The 21,240-nt window shown below is 41.4% G+C and overlaps 1 protein-coding gene across 6 annotated transcripts in view; it reads right to left on the minus strand.

The window, feature by feature from the left end:
• The window catches only part of DPY19L4 (dpy-19 like 4), a 98,032-nt gene that overhangs the window by 18,682 nt on the left and 58,110 nt on the right, over nucleotides 1-21,240 (minus strand). For 4 of the 6 annotated variants that reach the window (XM_086882709.1, XM_086882670.1, XM_086882681.1 and 1 more), the window contains 10 exons: nucleotides 10,195-10,302; nucleotides 9,108-9,232; nucleotides 8,293-8,383; nucleotides 6,354-6,475; nucleotides 5,376-5,521; nucleotides 3,628-3,751; nucleotides 2,947-3,081; nucleotides 1,643-1,774; nucleotides 1,455-1,553; nucleotides 197-270 (listed from right to left, as the gene is read on the minus strand). In XM_086882709.1, the coding sequence (XP_086738835.1) occupies nucleotides 197-270; nucleotides 1,455-1,553; nucleotides 1,643-1,774; nucleotides 2,947-3,081; nucleotides 3,628-3,751; nucleotides 5,376-5,521; nucleotides 6,354-6,475; nucleotides 8,293-8,383; nucleotides 9,108-9,232; nucleotides 10,195-10,249 (1,103 nt within the window). In that variant the 5' untranslated portion in view covers nucleotides 10,250-10,302. The other 2 variants (XM_086882715.1, XM_086882703.1) reach the window with 2 other exon arrangements.

The following is a 21,240-nucleotide window of genomic DNA, read 5'->3' on the forward strand; positions in this document are numbered from 1 at the left end:
GGAAACCTTAATACCTTAAGTAAATTCTGTATGTGCATATTTTTTTACTTTAGTCTTGAAACCAGACAACAAATAACTAAACTATTTCCCTAGCTCCTCTATAAAACTCTCACAAGACAATGAAATATTACACTTCTCAGAGCAGTTTCAAAAGTTTGGATATCTTGGGAGGTGTAAAGAGTTTAAATAAACTTACTTAGTTGTGTTTAAGCCAAGTTTTACTTCAATGAACTTCAGCAAATGCTCATTTTCTTTATGAGGAATGAACATCTGAAAATTAATTTATCAAAGAAAAATCACACAAAATGCTGGAAGCAGTTTTCACATAGTCATTCAGATTATAAAAGGTCAGGTAACTAAATCTACTCAAGATTTAGTTAAAACTAACAAAATTTATTAAGCATGCCAATTAAGGTACTGGTACAGTATTGTAAATCTTCACTTCAATAATCTACATTTAGGGTCTACTTGAGAATATTATTCCTTTCATTCCACTCCCATACCACACCAGGAGGGCAAGTGAAAAGTTGCCAATAAGTTGTCAAGAGACTACTAAGCCGTGTAAGGAGGATCATGAAAAACAGACACAGACTTACTCACAAGCAAGCCTAAGAGTGATGTGCTTGGCTCCACTAGAAAATAGGACTTCAGCTAAGCAAAAGTCATGAGCACTTGTAATCTTCATACAGATTGTCTGAGCTGCCTAAAGTTCTGCAACTTACTCACAATTGTAATTTAACTCACATTTTTCAAGATTAGACTTAATTTTCCTGGAGATACAGTAAGGCTAATCATTCTGAATGGCACAAGAAAATAATTACATGTGAGCATTCTTTCAAGCCTTCTAGGGTTCAGTAGTTTGTTTACTTTTAAGCTAACACTGTTAATTAACACAATTATGGTGAGTTTGAGATGGAAGAAAAGCACAATAATGTGTGTAAAAGGCCAGCAAGAGGGAATTGCTAATCAAAATACAAGACCAGGCTAAAATCCCACTGTGTAATCTCAACTCCTAACTGATTCCTCCACAAAGTGAAAACCTCTGTTTCCATGTTCTACTTGAAATGTAGTAGAAAATTAATATTTACCCTGAGACTACTCATAGTTGTTCCTGGCTATCGTGTCATTACACACAAGAATATAATTTTAATATTTAGACTAATCTGTAGAGGCCATCCAAGTTTTAACAAACCCCAAATTTATGCAATAGATAAAATGTCTTTTAAAGAGTATTTCTATGCTGCTTCAACCCTAAAGACCAAAACCCCAACAGACCAAGCTGTTTGAGCTGCTACAAAATGACTCAACTTTTAGCAGTCATACTAACTATCAATTAAGCTATGAACTAGCATATCAAAAAAGACAAGCAACACTTCAAAAGATTTTTTCAAGATTTATCTGCAACTTTCAATTCAGATTCTGAAATTAAAATCACTTTTTCAGAGGAATCTTACCTTTAATAAGAAGTTTAGTGTCACTGCTACCGTAAGTACCAAATAAATATACATTATTTTCAACAATCTTGACACAAAGGTACTTTTTTTCATATTCATCTGCAAAAATATTTAAAGAATGCTGTATCATTTTGGAGTTCAGTTTAAATTTTAAAATTACACTTAGGATTAGAAGAAAGTCGAGTTACCTGAAGGGATTTGGAGAACATTAAAGCTACCACAAGACTCAGTAATGGTGACACTAGTAAGGCTGAATTTTCAAATTGCAGAAGGTAGCCCCCGATGAGAGAAAACAGGTAGATTCTGTATACCTCATGCACCTGTTGAAGAAAAAAATAAACAATAAAATAAAACTATGATGGATATAAATCCTGCTTTTTAGAGCAGTAGATAGCTCACTTCCTCTGTTAATCAAGGGATTAACAGATCTCAGTCTTTCTGAAAAGTATTGCACGTGAAAATTATTCTGGTCAGCTTGAGTAACTAATGGACAATTCACAAGAATTCTGTAAAAATGCCAGAAGCAGGAATATTTTACCAGGTCTCCCCATTCAGTAACACCTCCCTGTGATACAGCATGAAGCAGTAACTACAAGGCACATGAAAGAACACACAATTTGTGACAGAGCTCACCTGCAAACAGGTGCTTCCCTCCCCCTCAGAATAACTTGTTCACTAACCTGTCTCAGGAATGAATACTCAGACTGTTATCTATACTTGCTGTTATATACTATTTGATAAGCAGATCTTATAAACCCTGATGCTTGATTCTTCAGACTTTTACCAAAACACCCATTTTCTCCCTTATATACCCTGTTTTGAACTACAATAGATCAAATATTTCCCACTGCTGAGGAACAGAATAAAGAGAAACTGAAAGAAGAGATGAAGAATTAAAATCCCATGTAGTTTTATATCTAATAAAACCAGAAGGCACACAAGTAGAAAGGAGCATATATACCACTGGAATATGCAGAATAAAAATGCCTTGTTGCAACATTTCTAAGCAACATTTTGCAGAATGAATTTAAATACTATCTTGTATTGAAAAATCAATTTGCCTTCAACATCTGTCTAGTCTATTTATTGGCAAATCAGTGCAGGACAGGCCACTGAGGGTGAAAATGAGCCCTTTGACTGCACAGAGCCAACAGAGCACTTCTTTGGTCTGCCCACCCTGCTGTGAATAGGTGAAAGAAAAGAAGAGACAGCTAGACCAAAACAGAGGAGTATCATTCATCACTCTTTTAGCTCCCCAAGGATGTTTCAGGTCTCAGAAGCTTTGTTCTGAGACACAGCAGTCCAAAAGAGACTCTGTTTAAAGTTATTTTATTCTTCTGGTGGATAACACATGCACTTCAGCTGGGTCCAGGCTGCAAGACACTCATCACTCAGTCTCTTGTGCCCTCTGGAGCTCCTGAGCAGTATGAATGGCAGGCAACTCAGAGGCTGCCTGTAAGTCCCCAGTCAGTAGGCTGAAAAGTTCCAGTACCTTCTCTGTCTGTGCTAGGGCAAAGCTGTCCAGCAGGAAAAGAGAAACAGCCTGGACAAACAGGAGATAATGACTGTATTCCCACATCATCATGAAGGTATACGTTGAGGCATTCACCAAAAGATAACAAAACTTCTAAAACAAAAAAAAAAAAGAAAAGGCATTAATTGTGTACCCATGCATGTCTGTCACCAAGAAACTGAGGTCATTAAAACATAAACTATGGAAATAAATTATTAATTTGGGAAATAATTAAAACACTGACTTCAGACGTGTTTAACTTTCAGAATAAAGAAAGTAATTGCTGAAATACTCAAAAACATTTCAAGCCAATCAGAAGAAATATTTTTGAGAGAGTGTCAAGGTAAGAAAGTAACAGCCATCTTCTTCAAGAAAAACAGTTTACATGAGAAAAATCCTGCCTCAGTTTATTAAAAAAATGCAGCACATGGTCCATTACCACACTGCTCTCTCTGAACTTTCCTGGGGGCATAACAAGGTAGGGCACAAGTTGCTTAGCAAAAACTGCACATGCCTAGGTGACATCCGACTGGCTCTTCAGAAGAGAAGAAACAAAACATCTACTGTTTTTTGCCCAGAAGGGCAACAATAGCAGAAGTAACTACCCTAGAGTACAGTTTTACCAGCAGCTCTTTTATTAAGAAACTAATTTTGTTTTACCTCAGCAGAACAGTTTAGGTTCTTTTTTAAATAGCCTGTGAGAGCTGCTACTTGACATGCAAAATACGGCAAAGCCCAATTTTCTCTTGATGGTATAGAGTAATCAATTCTTGTTGTATCTGTCCTAGAATAAAGTACAAAGAAACAAAAGTATTAAAATATTTATGGAACAAAAATATCAAGGAAAGCCTAAACATCACTTCCAGTTGTAAATGACGCCTTGCAAGCAAACTTTTCCTGATTTTGGTGCAAAGTAACACTGACACCATTTTCCTGCTCATACAGTTCACAAATTTATTAACAGAATGGAAGGCCAAATCTTTACTCATCAATTTAGCAGGTGTCCATGTTAGCTATCAATTACAGGACTGAAACCAAAAAAGCATCTGCCTTGAGCCTTTTCTGACCTGCAATGAAAATCAGCTCATAGCTGAGAGAAACTATTCCTTTCAGTTCTCATATAATATATTTTAAACAAGTGATTTAGGTACTTGAGCACAACATACTCAGGACAAACTGGTGCTCGCTCACAGCAGCAGCAGCAGCAGCAAATATTGTCTCTACAGGGAAAAATTCTGCCCAGCAAAACAAGAGAGTAAAGATGGATAAGGAGCATGCAGGGTTTTATCATGGAATGACTTGACAGTATCCACACAATTAGAGGTGTAGGTGAAAGTTTTTTAAAGTGCTAAAGTGACTCAGAAGCACAAGCCACACTTTCAAATGTGATCAAAGGCATCAGTCTCAGAGGTACATAGTCTTCTTTGTGTCTACTATGCCTTTAAAAAGGAGCCTCAAACTCCTTTATCATTCAGGTATTCAAAAGCATCACCTTTCATTTTTTCCTCTGAAGCCTCTTACAGAGGCATTTTCGGATCTTTTTTAACTACTAAACCTTTCATTTTGTTGACACTGTTTGATGTTATTCACTGTTGAAAAAAATTACAGATTTATCCACCATTTTTCCTATTTTCTACTGTTCATACCAGCTTGATGAATAGTATTTTCAGCTACTAATCACAGATTCTGTCATGATGACTTCACACTCCTAGAAGATGCTTCCCAGCTGTTCAACTTTAAAGGTAAATCTCCAACATTTTGCTCCATATTTCAGGTGCTCTCAAGTTCACAGAAAGCCCCAGAGCTCCATGGTGACAAACCAAGAGCATGAAAATAGGTTTACATTGCCCAAATGAGGCTCCCTATTATTGTGGTGCTTCCTAAGGAAAAGGGGAATTCCAAACAAATTGTTTTAAAATTAAAAAAAAATAAATCTTAATATTAAGATCATCTAAGAAAATTTCACTTTGCAGAAAAACCCACTACAAAAAGAAGATAAAAAAAATCAAATGTCACAATATTTAGAGCTGACCACAGAGTGCAGTTCGGTTTTACAGCTGTTTTGGACATTTGTCTTCATTCTTCATCAGCACAAAACCAAACCTCCTGAGGAATTTTTTTTGAAAAATGAAATTGTGTGTGAATACTCCTGTATTCACACTCACACATGAAGTCAGTTCAACTGATAATGTTGATGGACAACAGGAGGCCTTTCCATTAAAAAAAAAATCATGAGAATCAATGAATCTCTTGCAAATGTTTTCTATTCACCATAAGATATTGTTCTCACAGTGAGAACAAAAAACTTAATAAAAGCATTTCAATGCACTAATTAAAATCACTTCAATCCACTAATATTTTAAAATGCCTTATTGACAAACTAGATTGTATAAAGATGTTTTTCTTACCTGTTAATAATGAACCATGCTACAGTCAGCATTCCTGCCAGCCAAGTCCCACTCATAACCCAACTGGTTACAAACAATGCAGTCACATAAATTCCCTGCAGTCCAAAAACTATACCAATGTAGAAATACACTGGTTCAATAACTTCCTGAAATTACAAATAAAAACGAAGAGACATAGTGGCAACTGAGCTGAAGCTGGAAATTATTACTATTTACAATTTGTTACTGCTAACAATGTGCTAGGTGCTTTACAAACAGGTAAGAGACGCCTCCTATTCTAAAAAAGTACTGGGCATGCTTTTATGTGGGGCTCAGGAAGAACAAAGCAGTGTGAATTAAGTGCACACTTCAGGACTCAGCTTGCCAGTGCCATGATTTTTGAATTTGCTTTAGCTTGAACACTCTATGTGTCAGATTTAATAAATCTATGCTGCAGTGGGATATAAAGATCAAAGGACTACTAGAAGAAGGTATAAAAGGGAAGAACTTGAAGAAGTAAAGATGTGGCAAAAATGGTTCCAAAATAAGTAAATAATAAAAAAAGAAAGATGAGAGAGGACATAAGTACACAGCATAAGCAGAACAAAGCCTGAGTAGAGTGTAAACTGACAAAAGGGTAATCTACAGAAGTGCTTTTCCCTATGGGCATTGGGCAGACAGGTACCACTATAACAGAATTCTGTACTCCAAAGGAGTTAACTTTCCTGTTTCTAATGGATAGCACAGATACTCCTAACATTTCTAAGTAGTCTGTAGAAGTAAAGAACAACAGATAAGGTTAGTGGTTAGTGTTAAACCCCAAAAATCCTATGGCAGAGACTGATCAGAATTGAGGAGAACCTGGACCTGGTGAGAGCCTTAGCTCAACTCATTAAACAAAAATGTATGTGTTCATTGGATCCAGCACAGAAAGTCTCATACTCACACACACAGATACAACCATAATGAAAGTACAGGAAGTAGGAGAAATGCACATACTTCGCTACCAGATGCTTGATATAAAACACTGGCAATCAACTCTGGGTACAAAGTCATTTGCTGAACAGCATTTATGGTCTTCAGTGATACTGTCTTATTGTTGTGTGTCAACTCATAAACACCTACAGACAAAAAAAAAATAAATATTATTCTTGGAATCACTTACTACTGCTGTTCCTAAAAGAGGCCACAAAGTGTATTCAAAGGTAGGGGGAAACAGATTTGATCATTAAAGCTGCTGACTGATTCACCACACCTAGTTTTAAAGGAAGGAGAAACTTCCGTGTTAGATGTCATTACACTCACTGATCTAGCTAGAAAGTTATTACCCTTTTTTCATCTAGTCTTTAAATGGAAGGCCCAAAACTAATCATCTGAAGCACAGTCTTTTCAGTAACACACTGATGTTACTGAATGCAGTCCTGGAACTACTTGCCTATAGATCGCCTTCACAGGAAGACATTAAGGAGTGAGACAGATCTAACAAGGATGAGCACGATGTATTAAACCCATCTCCAGAAGGACATCAGGTATGATGGCTTCATCACTCCTTTCAACTCTGCATTTCTGAGATTTCTAAGAATCATTCACCAAACACAATGTGCCTTTCTATGAGATTAAGATGGAATTGAAGCTGCCATACTTGAAGGATCACTCCAAGATCATTCCAAAATGTTATAAATAAAGAACAGACTTGTCAATACTTAGAGACAAAATAGAGCAAATACAATCTAAATCAAGATATGGGGGAGAACAAAAGGCTCAAAAACAATGCAACAGTCAAACCAGACAATCGTTTCCAGCTCTGAGCATATCTTGCTGTATGGTCTGCTGCTGGTTCTCTGTAGGCCAAACAAAGCCTTTCAGGACTTGTAACTGGGCTCAGCACAGCTGTAATACACTCTTGAAGACCAGATGCCTTGTGATACCTTGTAGACACATGAGTCTGCCTGTTTGCAGAGACAGCGTCCCTGAATGAGGCATGCCGTCCACTCACAGCATGGGCAGTATCCCCAGAGGTCATGAGGCACTGAGTGTACCAAAGACCTCAGATATTGCTGATGTGCTACATTTCAGCTGGGAAACTGTTCAACCAATAAAACACTAACCACAAAATTTAGTTTTACTGGCTTCAGTGAGGTTTCACTAAGGGACTGAACTAATTCAGTGGCTGACCACTGCATGATAGGGCAGTTCAACCTCTTCTCTCCTGAATTCCAGCCCCATGCTAGTGCAGTTCTGAACTCCCTGAACTAGAATGGAAGTGCTCCTTCTTCTTTTCACTGCTTTAGTTTCCCTTTGGTTTAGGGACTTAGGGTCAGTGAGCCCAGAGCCAGCGCAGGATAAAGAGCAGGAGCACAAAGGAAGGAGAGATCATAGCCACTCAGTCTGTTCTCCTTCCTGTTGCTTTCTGTCCCCAGCACTCAGTGCTCAGCAGCATCTATTCAGCACAGCTGACAAGAGCAAAAACTTCTGTCAGGGACAGGATGGAGCAGATCAGCTTGTGACAGAAACTGTTCTGTCTTCTAGCAGAGGATAGAAAACAGTAATTTTCATCCCTCATTCCAAAATTCAACATAAATTATATTTACATGGCAGAAAATCCGCTACTGTGATACAGGCAAACTGAATGATAACTTTGATACAGGGCATCATAAGAGAAATATTAACCCTATCCTTTATTTGATTATTTGAGTATTGATTAAAGGCAATCTGCTGGAATACAGGATAGTTAAGATAATAATAGAGATACTACAGAGAGATACTACTCTTTTTGAAATGGCACTAAAAAGTTAGGACAGTGTGTGTATTTTAATTAATCTGACCAATATACCTACATAAGAGAATAAAATTAGTTCTCCCCAGTCTGCAGGAGTTTTTTACTGTATAAAAAGAGAACAAGACTTTTCAAAGTTAATGAAACAAATGAGTTTTGTACCTCTTTCAAAGGAAGGAGCCTTTAGCAGTTCTTTATAGAATGAGTAATAAATGGCACCATCACCCTGAAATGTAATTTCTCGTTCAAGTTCCTAGGAAAAAAATAAATATTAATCTCATGCAATATCTTCCCAGAGAAGACAATCTATTTGCAGATAGACTGCTTCTGTAACACAGTACATGGTTATGACTTCACTGTACATCTTCAAAATATTCCACAAAACATTACTCTTCACAGCATTTCTATCAGGTACATAATGCTCTCTGTAACTTAGCAAACATGCTTGGAATCAAAGCAATTCAAATCCTCATCGTAAATCAGCACGAAATCCACAGTATCTTTTCATATTCACAAACCTCAACTTCATTCAACTTTCTATACTTCACTTAATAATGGAGTCATTAAGAAAACAAAACCAAACCAACTAACCAAAAAATACAAAAAACCACCCCAAAAGCCCAAAATAAACACAGAAAACCCCAATAGCAAACCCACAACCCAACCCAAACAGCCCAACACATAATCCTGTTGATCAGCTTCTGCAATCCCATTATGCTTCAATTATTTTTCCATATTTTAGAAAGGTATTTTAAGAATAAAGGGTGGCATAGAAAAACATACAAAAGCATGACAAACCACAACTGTTAGCAGGGAGAAAAAAAAAAGAAAATTAAGAAGACAAAAAAAAAAAAAGCTGTTTCAAAGACAGAGGCCTCAATAGAAGAACAGGATTCTGCAAGTAGTTTCAACATTACATGGATCAGATTCGATTTCAAGGACACAATTTGGCTTTTGTTGCAGTAGTTTATCTTTACCTGCCTGCTGGAAAACCAGAATTTCCGTTCATGATATGTAGAGAGGTACACAGCATACATCATCCCACTGGTGACTGCTGCCAGACAGCCAAAGAAAAGCTTTGCAAAACGCTGGATTAACATATCTGAAAATGAACAGTGGAAAAGCTAAAGTAGTCCAGAGGATTAAGAAACAAACAGTACATCCTACATATGACTAACTTCTGAACAACAATCGAACTTACTGGCATGAGAATTAGCACACTATCAGCAGCACAGATACATTGAAAACTGGTTTGTTACTTCTGTCCTGTAGTTTTAATTCCCAGTTGTTATTATTGCTTCACAGGACCTTCAGACAAAATACTCAAAAACTACACTGCAAATTTTCTCCAGCAAGCTTTGTTTTCAAATGAATTTCAAGAAAGAAAAGCATCTTCCAGATAATTATAACAAACTCTAGATTCTACCCAAAACACCACAAACTTCTAAAAACTTTAAGAGACAGAGGTAGCATACCACATCTAAAATAATTTCCAAGACATTCTATTTTCCATTTTGTTTTTGAATATAAGAAAAAACAAATCTGAATTTTATCAAACTCATTCAAAGGGTGTCTATTTCATCTGTAGCTTCCTTGAGTTAGTATGTACTTTTAACATAAATGCTTTTGGTAGCTCTTTACTTTGGGTGAGCACTTTACTAAAATTATATCTAGTTTTATTTCTGTTTCTTGAAAAGCTGTAAGGACTTTTTGTCTGCTCTTGTTTCAGTACCATTACTTCATGCATATCAGCTTACAACCAGATCATTCCAGGAGCAATAAAAATATTTATTTGTATGCAAATAGTAACAGTAAATTTCTTAACTCCCCTGCCTCTACCTCCCCAAGCCTGAAACAGTCCAAGACTATAATTTCACTCTCCAGTACATAAAATGTCATTATTAAAGAACTCTAACATGCATGCCTGTTTTCTCTTGAAATATTTAAAAACCTAATTCAAAGTAAGTGTGTTATAAATTACTGTGCTACAAATATCTTCCCATAAAATGTAAGAGAACAATGAAAAAAACAATCAAAAAGTCAGCTGAAAATTCTGTAGCTTACATTTTGGCGACCTTCCCAGCTTTGAATTTTCTTTGTTTCTCTCCTCTGGAACCATTTTGTCAGATTCTGTGCTGTTTTGTTTCTTTCTCTCTCGCAGGTCTGCTGCCCCTGAAGACATTTTTTTTTTAAAGTTATTGTAACACAATACCTAAAATCACACTGGGAAATCCACACAGCAGCAGGTAGCAGCAAGTTACTGCTACTGATTCAATCCGATGGAAGACAAATTGGGCAAAGACTCAATTAAAGTATGTCATATGCCCAACTAAAATAACAATATAACACTACAGAAATGAATTCTTACATTACTCCTTAGAAAAAACAACAGTATTCTCTTGAGGCCATACTCTGGGATTACCCAGAACCCAAATTGGAAGCTAACTGGTTTATTCCATTTGATGAACAGAAATGAAGGAAATGAATAGTTTAGATACATTGATACAGACACTGGGAGAAACTGGTGCCAATTCCATTCTACTCTCATCCTGGTTTTATACTGCTATAGCAGTGTAATAGAAAAATTGAGATGCCTACTATTTATTCTTTGCCTTAAGGCAAAGGCTTTCATAAAGTAAATCTAATATCACTTTTTTCCAGCTTTTGGATCTACTGGAAATAAGCAGATTTACAAATATTTAGTCTAACATGTAATTAAAAAGCCCAGTCTGCTCAGCCACACAGATCACATCACAAGACCAAGGGCTTCTGTTATCTTTCTTGTGAGCAGCATCAGTTTGAAGTCCTGGACCATTTATTTTAATCTGAAAGGTAACAAGGCTAATTCACAGACTGCAAGTCTACATACAGAAAGACTCATTGCAGAAAGTATTTTATAATTCCTACATTAAAGATACCCCACAATATTTATATCATTCCGGAAGTGGAATGAAAAGGTTTAACTGTAACTCACCCTCCAGAATTTTTAGCTCTCCTATTTGACCTACTGTACAGCATTGCTTGAAATTTAGCAGCCACCAAATTTCCTCTGGACTTAAAACAGCTCCTTTATAAACCCATCCAACTTCAGACTTGAAGTGTCAATCTTCACACCCCACAACAAAGCTCCTAAGTACTCTGGTTGTGTATTACTTCAATTCCAATTCTACAGTCTACTTTTAATTCCTGGCTATTAGATCTGAAAGTTAGAAACTACAGATAGAAATATAAATGGTTAAAGTGATGTCTGCCTGTATCAGGAGACCGTTGTGTTAACAGAGCAATTTGTAAATCATCCTGAGCAAACCAAGATCTCAATAGCAACATTTTTGATGGAATGAACAGAAAATGTCTATCTTCTTAAAAATAAGACAAGAACTGGAAAGATTCTAAACAACACAAGGTGTTCAGTATCACATTTATTATCATGTCAATCCAAAATTAAATGTATACCAGCATCTCTTCATTACATGTATATGAGAAGTTTATCAGCAATGCAAACACCAAGTGCACTGTAGTTAAAAATCATTTGCACTATGTGAAATAAAACACAGTGGGAGAAAACCCGAGATCACAAAAGTGGGCAGATACATGCTTGGAAGGACAGCTGAGTGCCCCTGTCATTCTAGTTATGACCAAAGCAATAGCACTGAGAACACAGGAGGAAAAGGCCCTTGCATCTCTGGCAGAGAAGTGTACCATAGCAGAAGTGTAACAAATTTATAAAGTATTGCATTAACAACAGCTATAGAAAGCTCCCAAAGAAGTAACAATTTCAAATTCTACTTCTGAAACACCATCTCAATCAGCAAATGATCTTCACCTCGATTTTCAAGACTGCTCAACATATAACCCCCCCAAGCAGTAACACAAAAAGATGTGTGTTACTTCTGTTTCTTGCAGCTGCTGCAAACAAGAAAAATTCTTTCACTTCAACAAATCCTTCAAAGAGAGTGAAATGAAAGTCAAACAAGGTAACAACTAAAAATTACCTAGAATTTTGAACTGATGACACAGCCTCTAATACCTCTTTATCCAAAACATGATTTTTCATCTGCTTTTCACTTCCCTGTAAGTCCCCAGTTCAAACGAGTTCTTGTTCAGAAAACATGTGTTCCACTTATTTTTGTGTTTCTACAAAACACAAAAACAGAACTCATTCCTCCTTTGTGCCACTATACTCATCTACTTTTCACCTATTAATTGAACACTGTCTGTAACTTTGTCTTCTCATCTAAAGAAGGATACGATAGAGCTGGGAAACATTCAGAGAAGGGCCATGAGGGTGACTGAAGTCGTGCAATGGCTCCCATACAAGGGACGAGGAAGCAAATTGAAGATGCCTCAGTCTAGATAGAAAAGATGACCAACAGAAGCATGTCAGACATCTACTAGTTAGTGAAGTGCACAAACACACTGAATAGAGAGCAGTGATTCACCTTTTCTAATACAAGAAGTTCTCAAACAAACCTAGTGAGTCAGGCTAAAAAGAACCAGCTCATTGCACATCACCTTCACGCAGAACACTCCTACCCAAAGAATGTTCTGTAAACCAAGAGTTTGCAGAGATTCATAAGAATACCGACACAATTGTGGAGGATAAGTAACTAGAGACCTCTGAACATACAGAAACCATGTGCAACTCAGAAAGCACCCCTGCTGAGAACAACTGGAAGGCTGGAATGCGCCATGGGACAGATTTGCATATGCTTGTTTTCCCCACATTTTTCTGGGTGCCTATTAACAGTTTTGTTTCTGCTGATTTCTCCATGAAAACTAAATGCCATCTCCTATCCCCTACTAAGGGGGTTTGCACTGAAAAGACATGGAGAAAAATGCTTGTGTAGGGGCTAAAAGTGAAACAGAATCGCAGAATACCCTGAGTTGGAAGGGACCCACAAGGCTGATCCATGTCCAGACTCTTGACCCTGCAGAGGACACCTCAATAATCACACCATGTGCCTGAGAGCACTTTCAAAGCGCTTCTTGAAAGCTGTCAGGCTTAGGGCCGCGTCCACCTCCCTTTGAAGCATGTTCCAGTGCCCAAGCACCCTCTGGGTAAAAAAACCTCTCCCCAGTACCAACCTAAACCCCCCCATACACAGCTTCAGGCCATTCCCTCGGGTCCTGTCGCTGGTCACCACAGAGAAGGGATCAGTGTCTGACCCTCCTGAGCAAGCTGCAGACTCTGATGAGGTCTCCGTCAGTCTCCGTCAGTCTTCTCCAGGCTGAACAAACCAAGTAACTTCAGCCGCTTCCCCTCAAGGCCCTTCGCCACCTTCGTAGCCCTCTTTAGGGTGCACTCTAACGAACTCTAACTTAACGAAACGAGAGAGAAGACTGACTAAAACATGCGGAAAGATGCCAAAGAAAAGTACACTCAGGGAGGCATCCACGGAGCCCACAGATGCTGCCCCGGGCGCTCTGCCCAGAGACAATGCCAGGCGAGGGAAGAGAAAAAGATCCCCACGTCCCCTGGAGACCGGCCCAGACTCCCGCTTGAGGCTGCAAAGGACAGGCCGCCTTGGGCTGGGGCCCGGGAGGCCGCCTGTGTCCTGCAGCCCAATGTTCCACCTTCGTCCGTGCGCGGCGGTCCCGGCACGGCCCTGGCACAAACCGCGGGGGGCGGCCACATCGCCGGCCTGAGCCAGCGGCCTGGCCCCGACCGCCTCCGCCCGGCCCCGGCTCCGCGGCCTGAGGAGCCGCCCCTCACCTTCCTCCATCGCCGGCCTGTGCCCGCCGCCCGCCGCTGGGTCCCCCCGCCGCTCGCTGCGGGGCGACGCGTCCGCCCCGGCCGCGCCGCCGCCACCGCCGCCCGCCTCCCGCCGGCCGCGGGGGCGGGAATGCTCCCGCATCCCCCGGCGAGCGGAGCGGAGCGGAGCGGCCCCGCGCTTCCTCCCACCGCCGGAACTGCGGCTGCGGAGCGCGGGGGGCGGCCGGAGACGAGCGGCGGCGCACCGGGGCACAGCGAACGTACGGGGGCACTGCGAATTTACGGGGGCACTGCGAATGTACCGGGGCACAGCGAATGTAGCGGGGCACAGCGATCGTACGGGGGCACTGCGAATGTAGCGGGGCGCAGCGGGCGCGCCGGCAGTACCGGGGCACCACGGGCACAGGCACGGTGGCGGGGCACAGCGAATGCAGCGGGGCACAGCGGGGCGCTGCCGGGCGGTGTCGGCGCTCCCCTGAGGGGGCTCCGCGCTGCCTGTCCCGCCGGGCAGCCCCCCGGGCCGCTCCGGGCCGCTGCCGCCTGCCCGCCCCGCTCCCGAGGGACCGGGCGCCTTCAGAGAGGCCGCGGGGCCCCAGATTAGCTTGGACAAGAGGAGCGGCAGGGGGACCTTATCGCTCTCTACGATTACTTGAGAGGAGGTTGTAGCCAGGGGAGCGTCGGTCTTTTCCCAGGCAGCCAGAGCTAGGACGAGAGGACCTGGCCTCAAGCTGTGCCAGGGAAGGTTTAGGTTGGACATCAGGAGGAATTTTTTTACAGAAAGGCTGATCAGACATTAGAACGGGTTGCCCAGGGAAGTGGTGGAGTCAGCGTCCCTGGGGGTGTTTAAGGAAAGGCTGGAGGTGGCACGTTGTGCCAGGGTCTAGTTGACATGTTGGTGTTCGGTCAGACATCGGTCTCGATGATCTCAGAGGCCTTTTCAAACCTAATTGATTCTGTGGTTACGGAACTGGTAACTCTTCTGTTATAAACGCAAAGGCAAATTTATGATAGAAATGAGAAATAGATTTATTAATAAACAACAAAGAGAGAAACAACGATAAAAATCCACAATAAAAAGATCAGCGCAGCGCTGGGTGGACAGGGTCTACACCAAAAGGTATAGGTTTCCCAAATCCACGTCTGAGGGTCCCCAAGCCTCGGTTTTTATAGAGGTTTTGTGTCCTTAGGCTAAAATTCCAGGCCGGTTTCATTCACCAAGTGTCTCTGATTGTTCAGTGAATGAATTTCCTGCCGTAGAATGATGACATTAACTTGTGTCCGGCCAGAATCTCCTCATATGTAAAGGAGATTCTGTATGTATTTCAATTTGTGTTGTCCTGGCAGGGCGGGGGAATTCGGGCTGGTGCCGATGGATATCTTGACTGCGCCTTCCTCTTTGTTCCTCCTGATCGCTTTCTCAACACCAGGAACAGCCCTGGTCTGGCAAGGCTCAGTTTTTCGGAGCCTGTCTTTTCACTATTGATCAGATTGTTTCCACAGAAGTCTGCAGGGCGTTGCTCAGGTCCGGAGGCCGACGATCTTCCTGAGCCAGCTCCATTGTAGGTTTGACGAGCCTCGTCCTGCTTTTTGTTCGTGTTGATGGGCCTTGCCAAAGTTCGTTATCAAGGTGTCGTTTTGCAATCAGTTTCTCCCCAAAGGAGATTTCGGCCAGCCCCAAGAAGGGGTTTTTCTGTACATTTTATATTTTATATCCTTGCAAACACATTTGTCACATTTATACAATTTTCGAATTTTTAATACATATGGTAATTTATTACAGTCCCCCACCTAATAATTTATCACATTAAAAATTCGTGCAAACTGAAATAGTTTAACCTTTTGAAAAGAGGAATATTTGTATTCCTTTTTACCTTTTTTCTTTTAGTGTCTTTCTCTATCTGTTTCTAAATCATCATTTTCAATTGACAACATGTGTTTGCTCTCAAAGTCTTTTAAAGCTTGTACTGCTTCTTCACTTTCTTTCTCTTCTTCTAATAATAATAATTTTGAGAGAAGAGCCGTTTTATTTTGTGCTTTTTCTGGTTCTACTGGGAGGGCGGCAATCTGCATCCCTTGAACCACGGAGTGAATTAATCTAATCAGGCATGGAATTAAACAGGGCAGGAAGATGACTCCGGCCGCGGAACACCCTATAAAGAATACTAGCTTTTTCCACCAAGCCCCTTGTCCAAAAATTTGGTCCCACCATGAGGCTTGCAAGATAGAATTCCATTTTTGGACAGGGACATGCGCTACCTTTTTAATTTCCGCAGCTAGACCCTTTATAGTTTCCCCGTAGTCATCTATCTCCATGCAACACTCGGATTCGTTATACCTTCCACACACTCCTCCCTCCTCGGCTAGCAAATAATCGAGAGCTAGTCTGTTCTGGTACACAAAAGCTCTCATCTGCGAATGTTGTTTTGCTAGGATTTGGCAATTTCCAATTGTCATATTGTTTTTCCAATTGTTCATAATGTTCACTGAGAGAGTTTAACCTCTCTTGTTCTAACCTCTTTCTTTTGTTTTCCATTTCTCGTCGTTTTATTTCTAATGTTAGCTGTTTTATTTTATTTTCCGGATCTAACCCTTCCCCGTCCTTCGAAAAACAAAACACCGGGTCAAACTGGAGACATACCCTTTCATCATTTGGTTCCAATAGGTCTAAAACTATTGGTTCGTTATTGAATGCCATTTTCTTTTCATGTTTCAAATTTTTCCCTTCCCAGTACAATTTATCACCCATTAAACACGGTTTTAAGTTTGCTTTGTTGTAGCAAACAGGGTTAACTCGGTGGTATGCTAAAAAGGTTGATTGTTCTCTCCCCCCGATCCAGACAGTTTTGTTACACTGTCCGCAGACCGAGATCGGGGGAATCTCCTTTATCTCTCTTTTACTCCGTAAGTGGGTCATCATAACCCCTAGTTCTTCCGAGGTCCGAATTGGTCTTTTTCTAATACTCGCTCCAGGGTTAGAACACCAGATTTTTTCTTCCAATTTGCACATTTTGAATTGCGTGTCGTTTAACCAGCATTCTCCCGAGTGTAATTCAGGTGGGCAGACAGTCAGTCCTTCGATTCTCGTGGCAATTTTACATTGCTCACACTTCCCCAGGGGACCCTCCCCTGGGGACACCTCGGACCCCATTCCTTTGGTCGAGTACGTGGCTAGGCTCAGGAGCATCAGGATTCCCCACAATTGCATCCCTCTGCCATTCCCTCCGCCCGTATAGTAGCATACGGCGGGGATAACCATCTTCTCGGCAGCAAGGACTGTCTTCAGGGGCCCTTGATGTCCTGATGGCGAACCTTCGCTTGAAGGTCGCCCACCGAGAAGCCTTGACTGTATCAAACCGGCACGGTACTTGCACGGTTCTACGACACTCTATTTTCAGGGGCTCTGCCTTACAATCAAATTGACCCCTTATTCCTTTTCGGTAAAACAGGAACCACTCCGGAGAGTCGAGTTCCAAAAGGCCCGCCCGGGTAGCGAGTATTAGAAACTTATTGGTCTGTTCTAATTCCCTTTCGTAGCACCTAGTGCACAGTCCCCTTGGCCTATACCCCCTTAAGCAATGAGTTACCCAAGTCTGCTTACAATAAGCACACTTAAAATGTACAAAGGGAAAACAATAGCAATCGCGGATTTCGCAACTTATCCTTTCGTTATTGTTCATTTGCGATGTCTCCGTAGTTTGATCTTCAGCTCTCCCGGCGGGGTGGTGACTTTCCACTCAGTGGCGCTGCAGTCCGGAACTTTCTTTGCTCGAGAGTGATGTGTCCACCCTTTCTCGGCTGTCCGTACTGCAGTATCGGTTGTCAGAAGAACGAGATAAGGGCCTTCCCAATGTGGGCCGAGGGGTAGCTCTTTCCAGACCTTGATTAATACTTTATCTCCCGGTTGAATTTTGTGGATTGGAAATCCCAAGGTGACACTTTGGGGAATCAATCCTCTCTTCCTGAGCTCCTGTAAATTTTTATTTACAGAGATGAGATATGGTTGTAATTGTGCATCCTCTGCTTGAGGATGTGACACGGGCATCCCGTGCTGATATGGCATTCCATACAGCATCTCAAAAGGGGACAAACCCGTTTCTGAATGGGGCATGGTCCGAATGTTTAACAACGCCAGAGGGAGACACCGAACCCAGGTTAATTTTGTCTCTATTATTAATTTAGATAATTGTGATTTTAGTGTTTGGTTCATCCTTTCCACTTGCCCAGAGCTTTGAGGGTGCCAAGGGGTGTGATATTGCCACCGGATTCCTAATGCTTCTGATAATTGTTTGATGATTTTCGATGTGAAGTGCGTGCCTTGATCTGAATCGATATGGTCCACTATCCCATATCTCGGAATTATCTCCTCTAACAGAATTTTGGATACGGTCTGGGCTGTGGCTTTTGCTCTAGGAAAAGCCTCCACCCAATGTGTTAATTTGTCTACTATTACTAGCAGATACTTGTTTCTTCCAATTTTTGGTAGTTCAGTGAAATCTACCTGAATTCTTTCGAAAGGTCGATATGAAAGTGGCCGACCCCCCAATTTTGTTTGTTTCGAATTTGATCGGTTGACTTTCTGGCATACCACGCACCCTTGTACCTCTTGCTTGGCAAGTTCGAAGATTCCCTTACACCCAAAAAATTTCAAAAATTGTTCTGCCAATGCTCTGGTTCCCCAATGTGTTTGTTCATGCAGTCTCCGGAGTATTCCCCTTGCTATGCTTTTGGGAACTAGTTCCCTCCCATCAGGTAACCACCATTTTTTGTCTTTAAATTGCCCCCCTACCTTTTTGAAGTCTTCCAGCTCCTTCTCCGATGGGAGCGCGGACACCTCTGGTGATTCCTTGTGACTAACCTCGGGAATACTTACCGTTAACAATGCCGCTCGTTTTGCCTCCTTGTCTGCCCAATTGTTTCCTCTGGTTTGAAATTGCCACCCAGTTTGGTGTCCCCTTACATGGACAACCGACACCTCCAGTGGCTCCCTGACTGCTTCTAAGATTTGCTTAATGATCTCTCCGTGTATTAATCCTTTTCCTTTCGTATTTATTAGTCCTCGTTCTTCCCATATTTTTCCGAAAGTATGCACTACCCCAAATGCGTACTTTGAGTCTGTGTAAATGGTTCCCCTTTTTCCTTTCAAGCCTTTGAGGGCTTTTAGGAGAGCAAATAGCTCACAGGCCTGGGCCGACCAGTTTGCCTGCAGGGGACCTGATTCTATGATTTGTCCCGTCATACCATTTATGATGGCATAACCCGATTTTCTTTTACCTTCTACCATTTTCGATGATCCATCAATGAACCATTTTTCTCCACCTTCTAACTCCTGGTCTTCCAAGTCCGGTCTTATCTTAGTTTGCAGCTCTACTGCTTCGATGCAATTATGGAGTAGCTCGCCTGTTGGTTCCCCGAATAAAAACTGCGCTGGATTTTGGGCAGTGGTTGTTCTCAGCTCGAGACCCGGCGAACTGATTAACATCGCTTCATATTTCAGAAGCCTCGAATCAGTCAGCCATTTCTCGGCTTTTTGTTGTAAGACATTTCTTACATCATGTGGGGTATATACTGTTAAAGGGGCTCCAAAGGTTATCCTTTTTGCTTCCCCGACCAACAGAGCTACCGCAACAATTGCCTGCAAGCAAGTAGGCCAACCTCGGCTGACCGGATCTAGGATTTTCGATAGAAATCCTATTGGTTTTTTCTTTTCTGCCCACTCCTGGGTCAGAACTCCTTGGGCTGTTTGTCCACTGACGTCGACAAACAATTGGAACTCTTTATTCGTGTCAGGTAAAGTTAGAACCGGAGCAGTAATAAGTGCATTTTTCAGCTCCTGGAACTTACTTTCATCCTGCGCTGTCCATTTTAGTCGGTCCGTGTTTAATCTTTCATACAAAAATTTTACCTTTTCGCTAAATCCTTCAATCCACTGCCGGCAGTATCCCAAAAGTCCTAAAAACTGTCTTATTTGTCTTTTCGTTTTAGGGGCAGGAAGTATGAGAATTCCTGCTACCCTGTCAGGATCTAACTTCTTTTTTACCCTGTGATATCCAATGCCCTAGATACTTTACCTCGGGCTCTGTGAACTGCAGCTTAGATTTGGACACCTTCAAGCCCTTCTGTCCTAGGAAATTTAACAACGAAATTGTGCTCCTTTTAACTTGTTCCTCAGTCGTCCCAGCAATTAATAAATCATCTACGTATTGTAATAGTTTTGTCCCTTCCTCCGGATGAAATTGTGTGAGTAGTTGTTCCAATGCTTGTCCGAACAAGTTTGGTGATTCCACGAAGCCTTGTGGGAGGACAGTCCACCTTAACTGTTGATTTCTGTTCGTGTCAGGATCCTCCCATTGAAATGCAAAGAAATTTCTACTCCCTTCATCCAAAGGACAGGTCCAGAATGCATCCTTTAAGTCAATCACACTGTACCAAACATCCTCAGGCGAGAGTCTGTTTAGTAAAGTATAGGGGTTGGCTACGACTGGGAACCTGGTTCGGGTCCGAGCATTTACTGCTCTCAGATCCTGAACCAGTCGGAAACTCCCATCTGCTTTCTTTACGGCCAGGATGGGGGTGTTATGTTGGGACATGCACGGCTCGAGAGTTCCTCCTTTGAGGAGGTCGTCAATTACTAGTTTTAAACCCCTTCTCCCTTCTATAGGGATGGGATATTGCTTGATCCTGATTGGATCATCCGGGTTTTCTATCTCAATTTTGATGGGGGGAATATTCAATTTCCCCACCTCTCCCTTGGAATGCCACACCTGAGGATCAATTTCTTTCTCATCTTTTGGCGTTAAATGGAATATTTTTATTACTAATTCGGAATCTTTCACCACAATGTTTATCCCTAATGCAATAATCATATCTCTCCCTAATAAATTATAATCCGCTTCCTCTACTAACAACAAATTTCCTAAACAAACTTTATTTTCAGATTCAATTTCTACATCTTTTATTACAGAGACCTTAAAAGGGTCTCCCTTTGCGCCAATTACAACCACCTTTTCTTTGCTTGTGAGGCATCCCTTGGGTAATTTCTGTAGGGTGCTTCTTTCAGCTCCCGTGTCGACTAAAAATTCAATTTCCTGGCGATGGGGACCTACTTTAAGTTTTATCAAGGGCTCCGTTGCTGTTAATGTCCCCATCTGAAAAAGCCCAAGACCTCCCTAGTCTTCTTGAAATATTTTCTCATCTTTTTGTTTCTGCCGGCAATCCCGTTGGAAGTGCCCTACCCTTTTGCAATAAAAACATTCTGGAGGATTTTTTCGGGGAGCCGGGTTGTCCTTTTGCGACTCCTGTGGCTTTTTCGGTAATGTCTTACCTTGTTTCTGTTCTTGTTTTTGAACTTCTTTTACTGCGGCCACTAGGATTTTGGCCTGCAGTTTCTGTTTTTCGTC

Source organism: Cyanistes caeruleus, chromosome 1 (assembly GCF_971803275.1).
Source record: "Cyanistes caeruleus chromosome 1, bCyaCae1.hap1.1, whole genome shotgun sequence".
NCBI lineage: Eukaryota > Metazoa > Chordata > Aves > Passeriformes > Paridae > Cyanistes > Cyanistes caeruleus.